Source organism: Vicugna pacos, chromosome 14 (genome assembly GCF_048564905.1).
Source record: "Vicugna pacos chromosome 14, VicPac4, whole genome shotgun sequence".
Lineage (NCBI taxonomy): Eukaryota > Metazoa > Chordata > Mammalia > Artiodactyla > Camelidae > Vicugna > Vicugna pacos.
The window spans coordinates 13,271,606-13,284,747 of NC_133000.1; the positions used below are offsets into that span (position 1 = coordinate 13,271,606).

General features: G+C 51.0%; 1 protein-coding gene across 4 annotated transcripts in view; it reads left to right on the forward strand.

Moving 5' to 3' along the window:
• The window catches only part of ATP7B (ATPase copper transporting beta), a 61,928-nt gene that overhangs the window by 36,613 nt on the left and 12,173 nt on the right, over positions 1-13,142 (forward strand). For all 4 annotated transcript variants that reach the window (XM_072976178.1, XM_031684579.2, XM_072976176.1 and 1 more), the window contains 8 exons: positions 1,013-1,176; positions 2,733-2,894; positions 4,827-4,903; positions 6,345-6,519; positions 7,743-7,976; positions 8,671-8,762; positions 12,577-12,704; positions 12,813-12,967. In XM_072976178.1, coding sequence (XP_072832279.1) covers positions 1,013-1,176; positions 2,733-2,894; positions 4,827-4,903; positions 6,345-6,519; positions 7,743-7,976; positions 8,671-8,762; positions 12,577-12,704; positions 12,813-12,967 — 1,187 coding nt within the window. The remainder of the gene's footprint in view (positions 1-1,012; positions 1,177-2,732; positions 2,895-4,826; positions 4,904-6,344; positions 6,520-7,742; positions 7,977-8,670; positions 8,763-12,576; positions 12,705-12,812; positions 12,968-13,142) is intronic.

Genomic DNA, 13,142 nt, shown 5'->3' on the forward strand with positions numbered 1-13,142 from the left:
TTTTTATTTGGAAAATATCTTAACTGTGACTCTCTGTCTGGCCTTCAGGATCACCTTCTCTCTTCCTGTGGCTCGTGTGTCTTTCTGCTCAGACTCCTTGGCCCTCAGAATCAACCCTAGATCAGAAGGACACATTTCCAGCCTCTTGCTCTTAACTAAGCCTGTAGCTTCCTGGAGCTAGAACGGCTGTTCTCACATCGAATGTTCCATGAGTTCCTTCGTCCATCCCGGGACAAAGCTAACCTGTGTCTTACAGGGCCCATGTTTCTCTCCCTGACTCCAGCCCCTTGTCTTAGTCCCTTATGGCATCCTTTCTAAAGCACGTTGTTCTTTCACTTTTGTGAATGAGCCTTTTTTTCATCGTGGTAGCAAGGTAGTCTGTGGGATTCCTTTTTCACTCCTGAAACTGATTAAAAACTGGAAAAGAGTAAGGAAAACCACTTTTGAAAATTATCTTTTTTTCCCTCCTGTGTATCAAAGTGGAGAAGAAAGTACATTCTTTATGTAACAGTCCTTGCCAGCTGCAGGCTGTCCCTTATTTTGAGGTGTCTGCCCCACCTGGATCTTCTACAGCCTGGCTCAGAGGCCTGGCCAGCAGCGTGGGCTTTGCCTGGGAGTTGGGTAGCCCTGCAGACCCTCCAACCCCACCGCAGACCCACTGAATCAGTCTGTGCTTGCCCGAGGTCGTCAGGTGATTCACGTGCCCATTAAAGTGAGAAGAGCCTTGTTCTAGAACAGTGGTCCTCACAGTTGGCTGTACATTAGAATCAGCTGGGGGCTTTAAAAACAAAAAGGATGCCTTTTCTTGAGAGATTCTGATTTAATTGGTCTGGGTTAAGGGCCGGGCACTATGAGTGTTAAAAGCCCCCCAGGTGATCCTAATGAACAGTCAAGCGTGAGAACCACTGTTCTAGAAGCTTCTGGGGCAGACGTTTCTCTTCATCAGGTTCTGTTGAACACGTCATCCCAGCGACCTTGCTGGAGTGTGACAGCTGCAGCCCGGTGGTTTCAGGTATTCTCTCCGTGCTGGTTGCCCTGATGGCTGGGAAGGCAGAGGTGAAGTATAACCCGGGAGTCATCCAGCCCCTGGAGATAGTGCAGCTCATCCAGGACCTGGGCTTCGAGGCAGCAGTGATGGAGGACTGCGCGGGCTCGGACGGCGACCTGGAGCTGATCGTATGTCCCACGGCCGGGCTGGAGCAGGGGCAGAGGGCCGCAGGCCTCCGACAGCCTGCAGATGCGTTCTGACAGCAGCCGGGGCTGTGATCAGGACACTCCCCCGTCTTGCATTGGTGCTTTTCGTTGTTGTGGGAGTTTCCTTTGAAGCCAGCAACAAGGACTTTTTCATTCTGTGAAGGAGTGTCAGAGAGTCGTAGGGGTGCCTCCCACTGGGCGCACTGGACTGTTGGGAGGAGAGCCGGTGGGGTTGGAGGAAGAGGCGTTGGAAGTGGCGGCTGTCCTGAGCTCGGTGGTTTGAAAGAGTTGAATATGAACACCTCCCACGAGGCCAAGAGGCAAGCTGGCCTGTCAGAGGGTCTGGAGTGGCCAGTGCCACCAGTGCCACTGCAGACCAAGAGGGCTTGATTGTAGGCACGGGGCCTAGAAGGTGATCGGTGACCGCAGTGTCCCGCGGTGCTCTGTCCGAGGTGAACGCAGGGGGGTGGCTGTTCCCAGTGCAGCTGGGAGGGAAGGCACAGGTGGGGGCTTTATGTCCTGACTGTCCCCTGATGCCAGCTGCACACGTCAACAAATCGGCAAAGACAAGAGATACGTCTAGTATTTCGAATATGCTGTGTTCACAAGCACTTCTGCATGAAGCTCTTTTTGTACAAATAAAGGGAGACTTAGAAGGAACCCATAAGGAATTGAGTAATGCTGTTTACTGAGGGAAAAGGGTCTTTTACTTCCTCACTGTTTAGTCACTGCTGTTAGCGGTAAGTAAATGTTTGAAGAAAAAGCACTGAGGACATGAGTGGCACTTTGAGCTTCTGATAAGTGGTGTTCTTTGTGGAGCAAACCCTTTGCCCTGGACGGGCCTCGGTGTGTGCAGAGGGGCGAGCGTAGTACTTGGGGAGTTGCAGCTGGAATCGGCCCCACCACGGACCTCCAGGTCCAGATGTGCACGTCTCTGTCTGCGTCAGCCATGGCGGGGAGACTCTAGATCAAGACTACTAGTGGGAAAGGTGGAAATAGTTATTTTGAACAATTTTTTTTTATGATGTGTGTTTTGTTTTGTTTTAAATAAGCAGTATCAATAGTTACATTGTCATGTGTTCAGACATTTTATGCCTGTATTTAGTTAATATTCTGGGAAGTGCTGACCACTGATACTCAGAAGAGTGCATTGTCTGGCTGGCCTGATACCTGTCACAGGGGTGGCTGGCTTACTTGGAACTCCTTTTCTCACATCAGTGCACACAGCACCGGGCAGCAGAAACACATAGCCGAGACCGGGCAGAGAGGGGCTGCGAAAGCCCTTCATTTTCAGAGCTGGGAGTCAAGCCCCCGTCTGTTGCCATCTGCTTAGTGATTGGCCTCCTGTACCTGAGTTGGTGAAGAACCACTGTTTGTATCTCCAAAGCCCCTGGGGGAATGTTCAGGATGAAAATCCTGCACCCGGGGTTGGGAGTCCAGCATCTCGGGAGGGACGCTGCCGGCCCAGCTCCCTGTGTGCCTCTGACAGGCTCCTCTGGATCCTGGGTGAGTGGGACGTTTGTCCTCCGTTGCTGCAGATCACGGGGATGACCTGCACCTCCTGTGTTCACAACATAGAGTCCAGACTCACAAGGACAAATGGCATCACCTACGCCTCTGTGGCTCTCGCCACCAGCAAAGCCCACGTGAAGTTTGATCCTGAAACGATCGGCCCGCGGGATATTGTCAGAATTATTGGGGTAAGTCATTCATTAAAAAATATTATACTTGCCTTTTTAAAAACTGACTTATAGTCATTGTAGAAAAATAAGAAAAACACAGCTAAGCAAGAAGAAGAAAAGAAAGTCACCTCATCTGAAACCCTTCAAGTTTTCCCATGGAAATAAGGGAGGTTAAGTAAGTGTCAGATAATCTGAGCAGGAAAAGCAGTGAATGGGTAAGAAAGACATGGGAGGAAAAGACGTTATTCCTGTTTTCATTTCAGATATTCCCTGAGAAACAGCAGTATCACCGATTCTATGGCACATGGTGTTCAATTGCCTAATTGTAATTTTTAAGTATTATTTATGTCTGTGTGAAGTATCTGTAGACCAAAGCAATGTTGGTGTTGGGAGGAATTAGCTGCATTTGACCACTGTCCTGGGCCTGCTGTGCCCTGGGAGGATTCAGTCACCTCTGCTTTGGAAAATCTACTAGTGTCTTGTGCTCCTCCCCCTGCTCCTTCCTCACTTTGTCCACAGACATTCCATCTCCTCGGGTCTGTATTACATCACACCGTAAGAAGATGAGCATTAATAGTGATCTGAATGGGTTGAGAGAGTCAAAACTGAACAAGATTAACTTGTAGTAACTAATGGTAAGGATGAGTGAAGTTAAGCAGGAACTATTTATGAAACTGCTTATGAAATGAAACATCTTGTAGCAGGCTTGTTGTTGTCTGTAACGGTGTCTGTGTGTGTGTTATGTGTGTGCACAGGTGTGTGTGTGCGTGTGTGTGTTAGGGGCGATGTCTGCTCCACGGCCTTGCAGAGCTCTTTGACATGCAGCTCCTGCTTCTGCTGTTGATACAGTGCATCAGTCTTAGGGGCAGGCAGTGTGGCTGCTTTATCGGATGAGGAGAGATCCCCAGAGGGGTTAAGAGGCTTTGATCCCTGGTACCCAGCTGAGGGATGCAGAACTGGTGCTCAACCCCAGATCTCACAGCTGCAAGCTCGGGGGGCGTTCCATTCCTGCCGCACCACAGGGCCCAAAGAACAGCAGTGATACAGCTTCAGTGAGGCTAAGACGTTGGCTGAGAAGTGGACTGATGCACTGACGATGGACAGAGTCCAGGTGACGCTTCCAGCACGTCTCCGGGCCCATGCTGTCTAGAGTACCTGTGTTGGCCTCCACCCAGCCGGCCACTGCCCTCTTAGTCCTTATTCAGGGGTTATCACCAGTGTTTGGCCCCCATTCCTGCACCTCTGGGCATCTTTTCCTAATGGAATTAGGCCAGTCTTAGTTGCAAAGATTTATCTTTAGACCGTCTTATGTGCTCTTTCTCCCACCATAACTTAATTTTTGTGTAACATCCCAACATCAGACTCTTAAGGCCCCTCTTTATATTGTGCTGACGGGACATTTCCTGCCGGCCTTTCCTGTGTGATTTCATAAAAGGAGTCAGAGATTTAGTGATCAGACCCAGAAGGCAGAGAGGGTGGAGGAGCAAGAAGTGCCTGAGAGAATCCCTGAAAAAACCACGGAGACTGAGGGAGCCAAGGTCTGCTGGGTGGGAGAGCCTGGGCTGGAGCCCGGAGACCTGCCGCTGGGTCCGGCGCTTCCGACGACACTGGGGCTTTGCACATGGGCTTAGCCCCTGACCTCAGTGTCTTCATGCAGAGAACCATCGCCCCTGGCCACTCGATCCCAGGGATTCCTCAACTCACAGGTCCTGCGTTTATAACTCAGCATTGGTCAGCGTGGGGCAGGGGTCACCTGGAGGCATAGGTGGCGCTGAGCCTCTGACATGGTCTGAGGGTGATTTGGGTAAAGAAGTCGCGAGCAGAAAAACGAGTACCGTCTTGGAGGCAATTTCAGATTAACGTTCTCGTTTCCAAGGATGTAAAATGCTCTCTGCTGATGCCTGTCTTAACCAAGCGCCTTTTTTCTTGTTTCCTCTTCTTAATGACAAGGAAATGGGCTTTCGTGCTTCCCCGGCCCAGAGGAACCCCACCGCTCATCACTTGGACCACAAGGTGGAGATAAAGCAGTAGGTAGAACAGGAAATATCAACCATAGCTCCGTCACAGGGTCTCCCTCCCCCAGGCCTGACTGCCTTGTTCTGTCCTGGGGCTGTCCCTGCTGCCCCGGCCACCGTCCCATGGCACCTTCTGCTGGATCAGTACCCTTTACCCTTGTTCTGTGCATCCTCTAAAACAGCACTGCCCCGCAGAGCTTCTTTGATGGCAGAAACGCTCTATATCTGCACTGCCCGGTATGAAGTGCTGCCAGTGTGACTGGGGAACTGAATTTTTAGTATCATTTAATTTTAACTAATTTTAATTAATATAGCGACCTAGGGCAGGTGGCTAATAGATTGGACAGCACTTAGGTTGGGGGGAAGGGACTAAGACTTTATTGGAATGGGTTCTAGTACTGGGATCCGAGGACAGGAATCATGGCTAAAGAAAGTTGCCGGGGAAGCAGGAGACCCGGGTTCATTCATTGTTGCAGATATTCACTTATTCATTCAACAAACCCGAGGCTGCTTGTTGGATGCAGGGCACTGTGCTGGGTGCTAGGGATGAACAGGATACCATTCATCCCTACTCTAGAGGGGCCCATATGCGGGCTGGGAAGAGTGGGTGAGCAGTGATTCAGGGGGGTTCTGGGAGGTCTGGGAAGCTGACGAACAGGGGACATGTGATCTGAGCCTCAGAGAATGAGTGCACTTGGGCTGAGGGAGGGAGTGGGAGGTGGGGGCTCTCTAGGGACTCACGTGGTTTGCTCTCGTTGGCCTGCCTGGAGCACAGAGCGGACTGGCCAGAGAGGCATCTGGAAAGCTGGTGGGGGCTGACTCTCGGGGCCTGGGGCTGCAGCCCGAGAGTTAAGGCCTCAGTCTCGCGGGCCCATGGTTCTCAGACAAGGGCTCAGGCACAGGCTCACAGCTGCTCGGCTGGAGTTTCATGGATGCTACTGTTCACGTGAGACCGTGGCTGTCACCTGTGACCCCTGATTTCAGGCTTCATCAAGACAGCTGCACTGTATTTTAAGTAATAGTTTAAAAGTTGAATGTATAAGTACATTTATACCAGTAAAATGTTGCTTTTATGTATTTTTTTCTTGGGAGTCTGTGTATGATTGTGTTTTGGAAAAAGAGCAGTAGACTGAGGATGGTCAGCCTCTTTGGGGCTGAATTCTCAGCTCTGGGCCTTGGTGGCCTCATCTGTAGATTGAAGGGAACCCACCAGCCCTGGGCAGGCGGGGACTGATCTGAACCTCTCTGGACGCAGCAGCGAGGTTTAGACTGTTGACGTCCCCTCAGATGGCCGGTGTCAGGGAGGGAGCCTTCCTTTCACTCGAGCCCCTGGTGGTCTGTCCCAGACTTGTGACAGAGACAAGTCTCAAACCGAGTTCTCAGGAGGGGACCAGCCCGGAAGCCTGGCAACAGATGGTACCTAACATGTCGGTGCTGCTGCGCTGCTTTCCAGGTGGAAGAAGTCTTTCCTGTGCAGCCTGGTGTTCGGCATCCCTGTCATGGGTTTAATGATCTACATGTTGATACCCAGCAATGAGCCGCACGAGTCTATGGTCCTGGACCACAACATCATCCCAGGACTGTCCATTCTCAATCTCATCTTCTTTATCTTGTGTACCTTTGTCCAGGTGCGTATCAGAAAGGGGCACAGCTGCCCCGCGTGCCTGTGTGGGGCCAGCACGGCCCCTCGGTGTGCTCCAGGCGCCGCTTCACTGCCATGTTCCCCACCACCCAGCCCGTCACTGCTGCCTTGTGTCCTGTGACCAGCAGGGGGACGTCCTCTGACACGGGGGCTAGAAGGGACCTGGTTCACTCTCAGTTCCACAGATGACCGAACTCCCCCAGAATAGCAGCCCCCTTGCTGCAAGGCATGGTGAGCCCGTGTGTCTCCAGTTTGCTTCCTGTGTGGCTGAGCTCACCTCTGCTATTAGAAGTGGCAGCTGGACCAGGCTGGAGCTCTCACTTCTCTGCAGCATCCTGTCTTGACTGAACTGTCCTGAGGACATCATAATTTAGCAGGGACAGGCCTCACGGGATTTTTAGCCTGAGGACCGCATTAAGGAACTAGCTGTGCTTCCAGTGGGAAGTGTGTCCTTCATGTATTTTGGAATATAAAATAAGGCTCTTGATTTGTTTAATATTAGAATGTTTAGTTTAGGACTATCTGGGGCAAATATTTGCAGGCTGATTTTTTTTCTCAGTATTTCCTTTTTGATTACAAATGTACATCTCTTGTAAATAATTCAGACTCTTCTGAAGTAGAAGAAAAGGGGAAGATAGTCTTTCGTTACTCACACCTGCCTCCAGCGCAGTCCCATTCCCAAGGGTTACCTTAGTATTATTACTTGTCGGGGGTGTGTCTTTCCAGATCTCCATCTATATAGAGAAAATTTGTATTTATGCGTATATGTATGTGTGTATATGTAATTCACATAATACAGACACAGGCTTTTTTTAGGCTGAAATAGGATTTTACTGGATATACTGATTAACAACTGTGTTTCCCACTTACCGTGTACTATGTGCATCTCTGACACCAGCAGCTCTAGCACCTGCTCTTCAGGGACCACATAGCACTGTCCACAGTATACACGCACCATGATTTCTTTCACCATTTTCACCATTCTGTATAGATAAACATTTAGGTTGGGTAGTCCTCTGAGTTTTAAAGGTCTCCCTTGACCATGCCTGTGGCCAGAAGTCCTCTGAATCAGGAGATACATCTCATAAACATCAATTACGGAGGGAAAAGTAACCTTGAAACTGTGGGCGAGCCCAGGGTATCTGCGGCCCCTAGGGGCCTCCGGTTACCCGTGAGCTGCAGCCGTCCCTCTCCCTGGCCGTCTTTCAGTTCCTCGGAGGCTGGTACTTCTACGTTCAGGCCTACAAGTCTCTGAGACACAGGGCGGCCAACATGGATGTGCTCATCGTGCTGGCCACGAGCATCGCCTACATCTACTCCCTGGTCATCCTGGTGGTGGCCATCGCTGAGAAGGCCGAGAGGAGCCCCGTGACGTTCTTCGACACTCCTCCCATGCTCTTCGTGTTCATTGCCCTCGGACGGTGGCTGGAACACGTGACAAAGGTAACTGCAGCCTCAGGTCAAAGGGAGAGCTGTTTCCTCAGTAACAAAAGCCCTAATTCGTCTGAACACCGTGTGTAGAATTACCGCTTATACACAATCTCGCAAGACTTAAAGAAACATTAGCCCTGCATATAATTAGGTGCTCTGACCACTAATCTCCAAGTTGGTCACTACTTCTGAAATCCCAGCTAATCTGGTTAATTACTAAAGGCTTTGTTCAGGTGCATCGTGCAGTGGGACGAACCCTGGGCTTCAGGTCAGAGCTCACGTCATCTCTTAGTACCTAACTGGGCGTGACACTAGTCTAGAAATCCACATTTCCACAATGGGGTCCTGCCATTTTTAACACCCAGATTTCAGCATATCTTATAAAAGAGCAGGACTCGTGTCCAAAGAGAAATTCCACTGAATCTAAAAGACATCAGTCAGCGGGCAGATGGGTATTGTTTCTTCACTCTGAATGGCAGTCATAGGACTTGGCAGCGCTGCACGTTCAGAGTGGAGTTGGCATGGCTGTGTGCCAACGGGCAGCAACTCCCATCCTGAGAGGATCTGCAGGCATGTGGAGTGGCTGTGTTAAGGGTCAGCTTTTTTTCTGCAGGGTTTTCTCTCACAGCAGCTTTGTGAGTGATGCTCTGCGTTTGCACAGGTCAGCTTACTGTAGCCCTCATTTTATATTCTGTTTATTTCTTAGAGCAAAACCTCAGAAGCCCTTGCCAAACTCATGTCTCTGCAAGCCACGGAAGCCACCGTCGTGACTCTCGGTGAAGACAGCTTAATCATCAGGTGGGTTATCTTCATCAGAAGTCCTTGATCAATTTATATCAGTCTGTGTATGCACATCAAACACCCGTCATGTACATGACATTGTGTGAGACCTCGTGAGGGCCAGCAGAGACTTGTGTGCTAAGATCCCTCCTCTGGATCCAGTTAGGCGAACAAGGCATTTACATACTGTGAAAGATAAACAAGTGTTCAAGGCGGGTGTGTATGCAGAATGACAAATGAGAGGGACAGACGACTAGTATTTCTGGGACTTGGAAGAGGAAGGCTAATGGTCAAGGAGAACTTCACAGAACATGGAGTATGAGCTGAGTCTCTCTTGCAAGATTTAGAGGATTCAGACAGGCTGAGAGATAGGGGTTCAACTTGCCAAGGAATAAAAATGGATTTTTTTTTCTTTATAAGGTTGGCAGATATTAAAAACAATAATGATTATTATCATTATTGCTGGAACTTATATAGCGTTTACTGTTTGCCAGACACTATCCCAACCTGTTTGTATTTAATCTAACAAAAAAAAAAGTACTTAATGAGGAAGGAACTCTTGTTATCCTTATTGTACAGATGTGGAAACTGAGGTTCAGAGAGGCTAAGCAACTGGCCCAGGGTCACACAGGTATTCAGTAGTGGAATCGGAACAAACCTGTGCTGTTGGTTCCAGAGTCCATGTTCTTAGCACTTACATATACTGACTCTTAAAGCGTTATTCAATAACAGGAACGTTTTTACAAATTAAGGCTTCTGTGTTTCTCCGGTCAGCTTCATTTTCATATTCTAGGCAGTGGTTATTTATAACCACTTCGCATTCCTGAAATCTCTCTGGCCCTGCCACTTTCCCTGTTGGTCTGTGATCTCACTTCTGACTTGGAATTAGAAGCTGCGATGGGAAATCCATCAGTTTCCTGTCACCCGGCTGTCACTCAGCTTACCAAGCTGCCTCCCCTGCTGCTCCAGTGGGGGAGGAGGCGTCTCTCTCTGGGGCGTCTGCTCAGGAGCCTTCCTCTGTGGAACTGTCACCCATCTCCAGTGTCCCTGTCTCTGCTGATTCTTACCATCCAGTGCGACGTATGCTCCGAGCTCTCCTGCCACTGAGCAACCATTGGTGTCCCCTCCCACTGTGTGCTGAGCATTCATCACACTGTTGCTGGCTTCCTGGCCATGTCTCCGAGAGACGGCCCTTTGAGGCCGAGGCAGGTCCCCTGCGCCCATGGGCACTGAGTGAGCCTCTGTTGAGCCCGTGGACCAGTGTTTGAGACGTGAGTGAGTGAAAGTTTATGAGGCACAGGCTGACCAAGCGCAGCAGCACCGGGTTTTGCCTAGACTCTGGCTTTTAAGTAAGAATCAGAACTATGGTAGTAATAGCTGAGATCAGAGAGCTTGCTGTGTTCCAGGAACACTACCCAGCACTGCAAATAGACTGATGTCACCCTGATCACTGCCCCATGAGGTGGGTGCCACCGTGCCCCTCCCAGGAGGAGCCCACAGCTCTGTGAGGGGAAATTGGTTGCCCAGAGTCCATGGCAGGGGCGTGGCAGAGCAGGGATGGGCCCCTGGAGACCCAGAGCCGTGCTCTCAGCCCTGCTCTAAACTGTCTCCTGGACAGGAGGACCCTGTGTGACCGGGCAGCGGGTGCTTTAGGGCCCCCTCAGGATGTGATTGCTTTGGTCACTCCTCAGTGGTTGTGCATCTTGGCTATTTTTCCTCTTATAAATTAGTGACATGAGAGCTTTTGAGATGTGAAAACATTCAGATTGGAAATTAAGCGTTGGGCGACTGCCTTTACTTTCTGCCTTTCATTTCGGAGTGCCTGTGACGGCAGGACCACCAGGGCACAGGCCACTCCACTGATCTGAGGACAAGGAGGGGCGCATCTTTTTCCTTCTTAGGTAGGGTGGCTTTTTTGTATGCTCCTCTCTGTGATCCTTTAAATGTAGTCTTTGTAGTATGGAGGGAAGGTGTAAAATAACCCTGAAGCCCTACGTGTTCTGCACGCATACCTTTCTGACTTTATCACCATTTGTTCATGAGCCAATGTTCTTTATACAAGTAAGTAAATTCAGCCCATGTGCTGCTTTCAGAGAGAGGCCAGCCTTGCTCCCTGGATCACTCCGTTCCTGTCGCCCCTCCCCTCTGCCTCCCCCCCCCCCCCCCCCGTCTGTCTCTCGCTCTCTGTGAGACATTCCCCCTGCAGACACTTCACACAGATGCACAGTTCACAGTTTCCTGTCTTAGTCCACGCCCTCTTCTGCTGTTTTTCTCTTCCCTTTCGCAGCAGAACTTTTTTTTGAAGGTTGTCTTCAGCTGCTGCCTTGTTTCCTCCCCTCCCGCGCTCTCCTCGCTGGCTTTGTTCCTCCACTGATTTCTGAAATCACTTTTGCCAGAGACATCAAGTAATTTCCATTGCTTTTATTTAATCCTCATTTCAGCCTCTCACCGACATTTCCCCCATTTTCTGTCCCTTTTAAAACCCGTCTTCTTTTTTATTAAGATGTAGCTTCACTGCACTGAAGTCCACAGATCCCTGGCGTAGCACCTGATGAAAGTTAACGTGTATTTGCGTCCGCATAGTGACATCTGCGTGTTTGCTGCGCTGGGAATGGGTGCCCCTCCCACGGGGCCTCACTCTCTCCTTTTCCTCCACACCCCTGGCTGGCCCTTCCGCCTGCTCAGTGCCCCAGGGCCGAGGTCTCCCCCAGCCGCACACCTGGGTGAACTCATACCATTTCAGGCTGTTGAAACCATCGATATTTTGACAGCTCCCAGATTTGACCTTTTCCCTCAGCCCGAATCCTGTTGTCGAGTCCCTGCTTGACGTGTCTGCGTGGCAGTCAGGTGGGCATCCCAGACCCGGCGTGCTGGGATGGAGATCTTCATCTCATCTCCCTCCTTCTCTTCTCTCTCCTGCAGCCACTTCTGCACAGTTGTCTCCATCTCGTTAAATGTCCTCTCATCCACCCAGTTGCTCAGACTGAAATAGGAGAGCTGGCGCTGGCATCTCTTCTCACATGTTCAGTGCATGTGCACATCTCCGTGGCGCGTCTTGCCCCAAAGAGGTCCCAGCATCCCATCCCTCATCCCCAGCCCGTGCCCTGCTGTCTTCTGCTTGGGTTCCTGCCACAGCCACCCTCCTCTCTCAGCTCCTGTTACTGCCCCTACAGCCCGTGCCCGTGCAGCAGCCGGAGAGGTACCATGAGGTTGTGAACCGGCTCGTGTCACTTTCCCACCAAAACCTCACATCCAAAGTGCTTACTTTACTCTGCAAGACCCGATATGACCTGGGTTCTGCCTGTATCACTTAGGTCCCTCCAGCCGTGTTCACCAGCTGCCTGTCGCCCAGGGGCGCCCTCCTTCCCACCGCAGGGCCTGTGCGTTGGCTGTTTTTCCTCCCTGGAGTTTTCCTTCTCTGGATGTTGGGCCCCCTTGATGTGCAGGTCTCTCCTCAAATGTCATCTTCCAGCAAGGCCTTCCGACTTCTCTCCCCTCCCCCGCCACTGAGAGAAGCCCTCCAGTCACAGTATTGTCCTCACGGCACTTATTTGATGCCTTGAAGTGTCTTGCTTGTTGTCTGTTTCCTCCACAGTTGTCTTCATGAGGGTTGGGACTTGGCTGTCCTGCTCACAGCCGTATCCCAGGGCTGAGGATGGTGCCTGGTACTTAGCAGCTACACAGTATTAATATCGGCTCAGCCTGTAAATGGCAGATAAAATGACCACTGCCACTCAGTGCAAAGCAAGTGTAGTGTAACCAGCCCGGCGATTTGTTGGGAGGGTGAGTGCCGTGCGCCGCCCCGGGGGTAACCAGGTGGCGGCTGTTGCAGGGAGGAGCAGGTGCCCATGGAGCTGGTGCAGCGTGGCGATACCATCAAGGTCGTCCCCGGGGGCAAGTTCCCGGTGGACGGGAAAGTCCTGGAAGGCAGCACCATGGCCGACGAGTCCCTCATCACAGGTGAGGCCACCAGTGCACGTCCCTTGGAGTGGGTGTCAACCCCCTGGCCGGACCCTGGGGTGCCAAGTGAGGCTGAGCGCGGGGTGTTGGTCTCCCCTCCGCTGCTAGGAGAGGCCATGCCGGTCACCAAGAAACCTGGCAGCACGGTGATCGCCGGGTCCATAAACGCCCACGGCTCTGTGCTCGTTACTGCCACCCACGTGGGCAACAACACCACCCTGGCTCAGATCGTGAAGCTGGTGGAAGAGGCTCAGATGTCAAAGGTAACTAAGGAGTCTTAATATAACTTTAGCTTCCTCTTTTTAGAAGTCATTCCAAGAGTCCCATAGAATCAGGCAGATTTTATTGACTAATAAACGTAGTTAATGAGGGAGCTAGGAATCCAAGTCCTAGTCCAGGCTTGTGGTGTTTTATTTCTTTGGAGAAAGTAATTTCCCG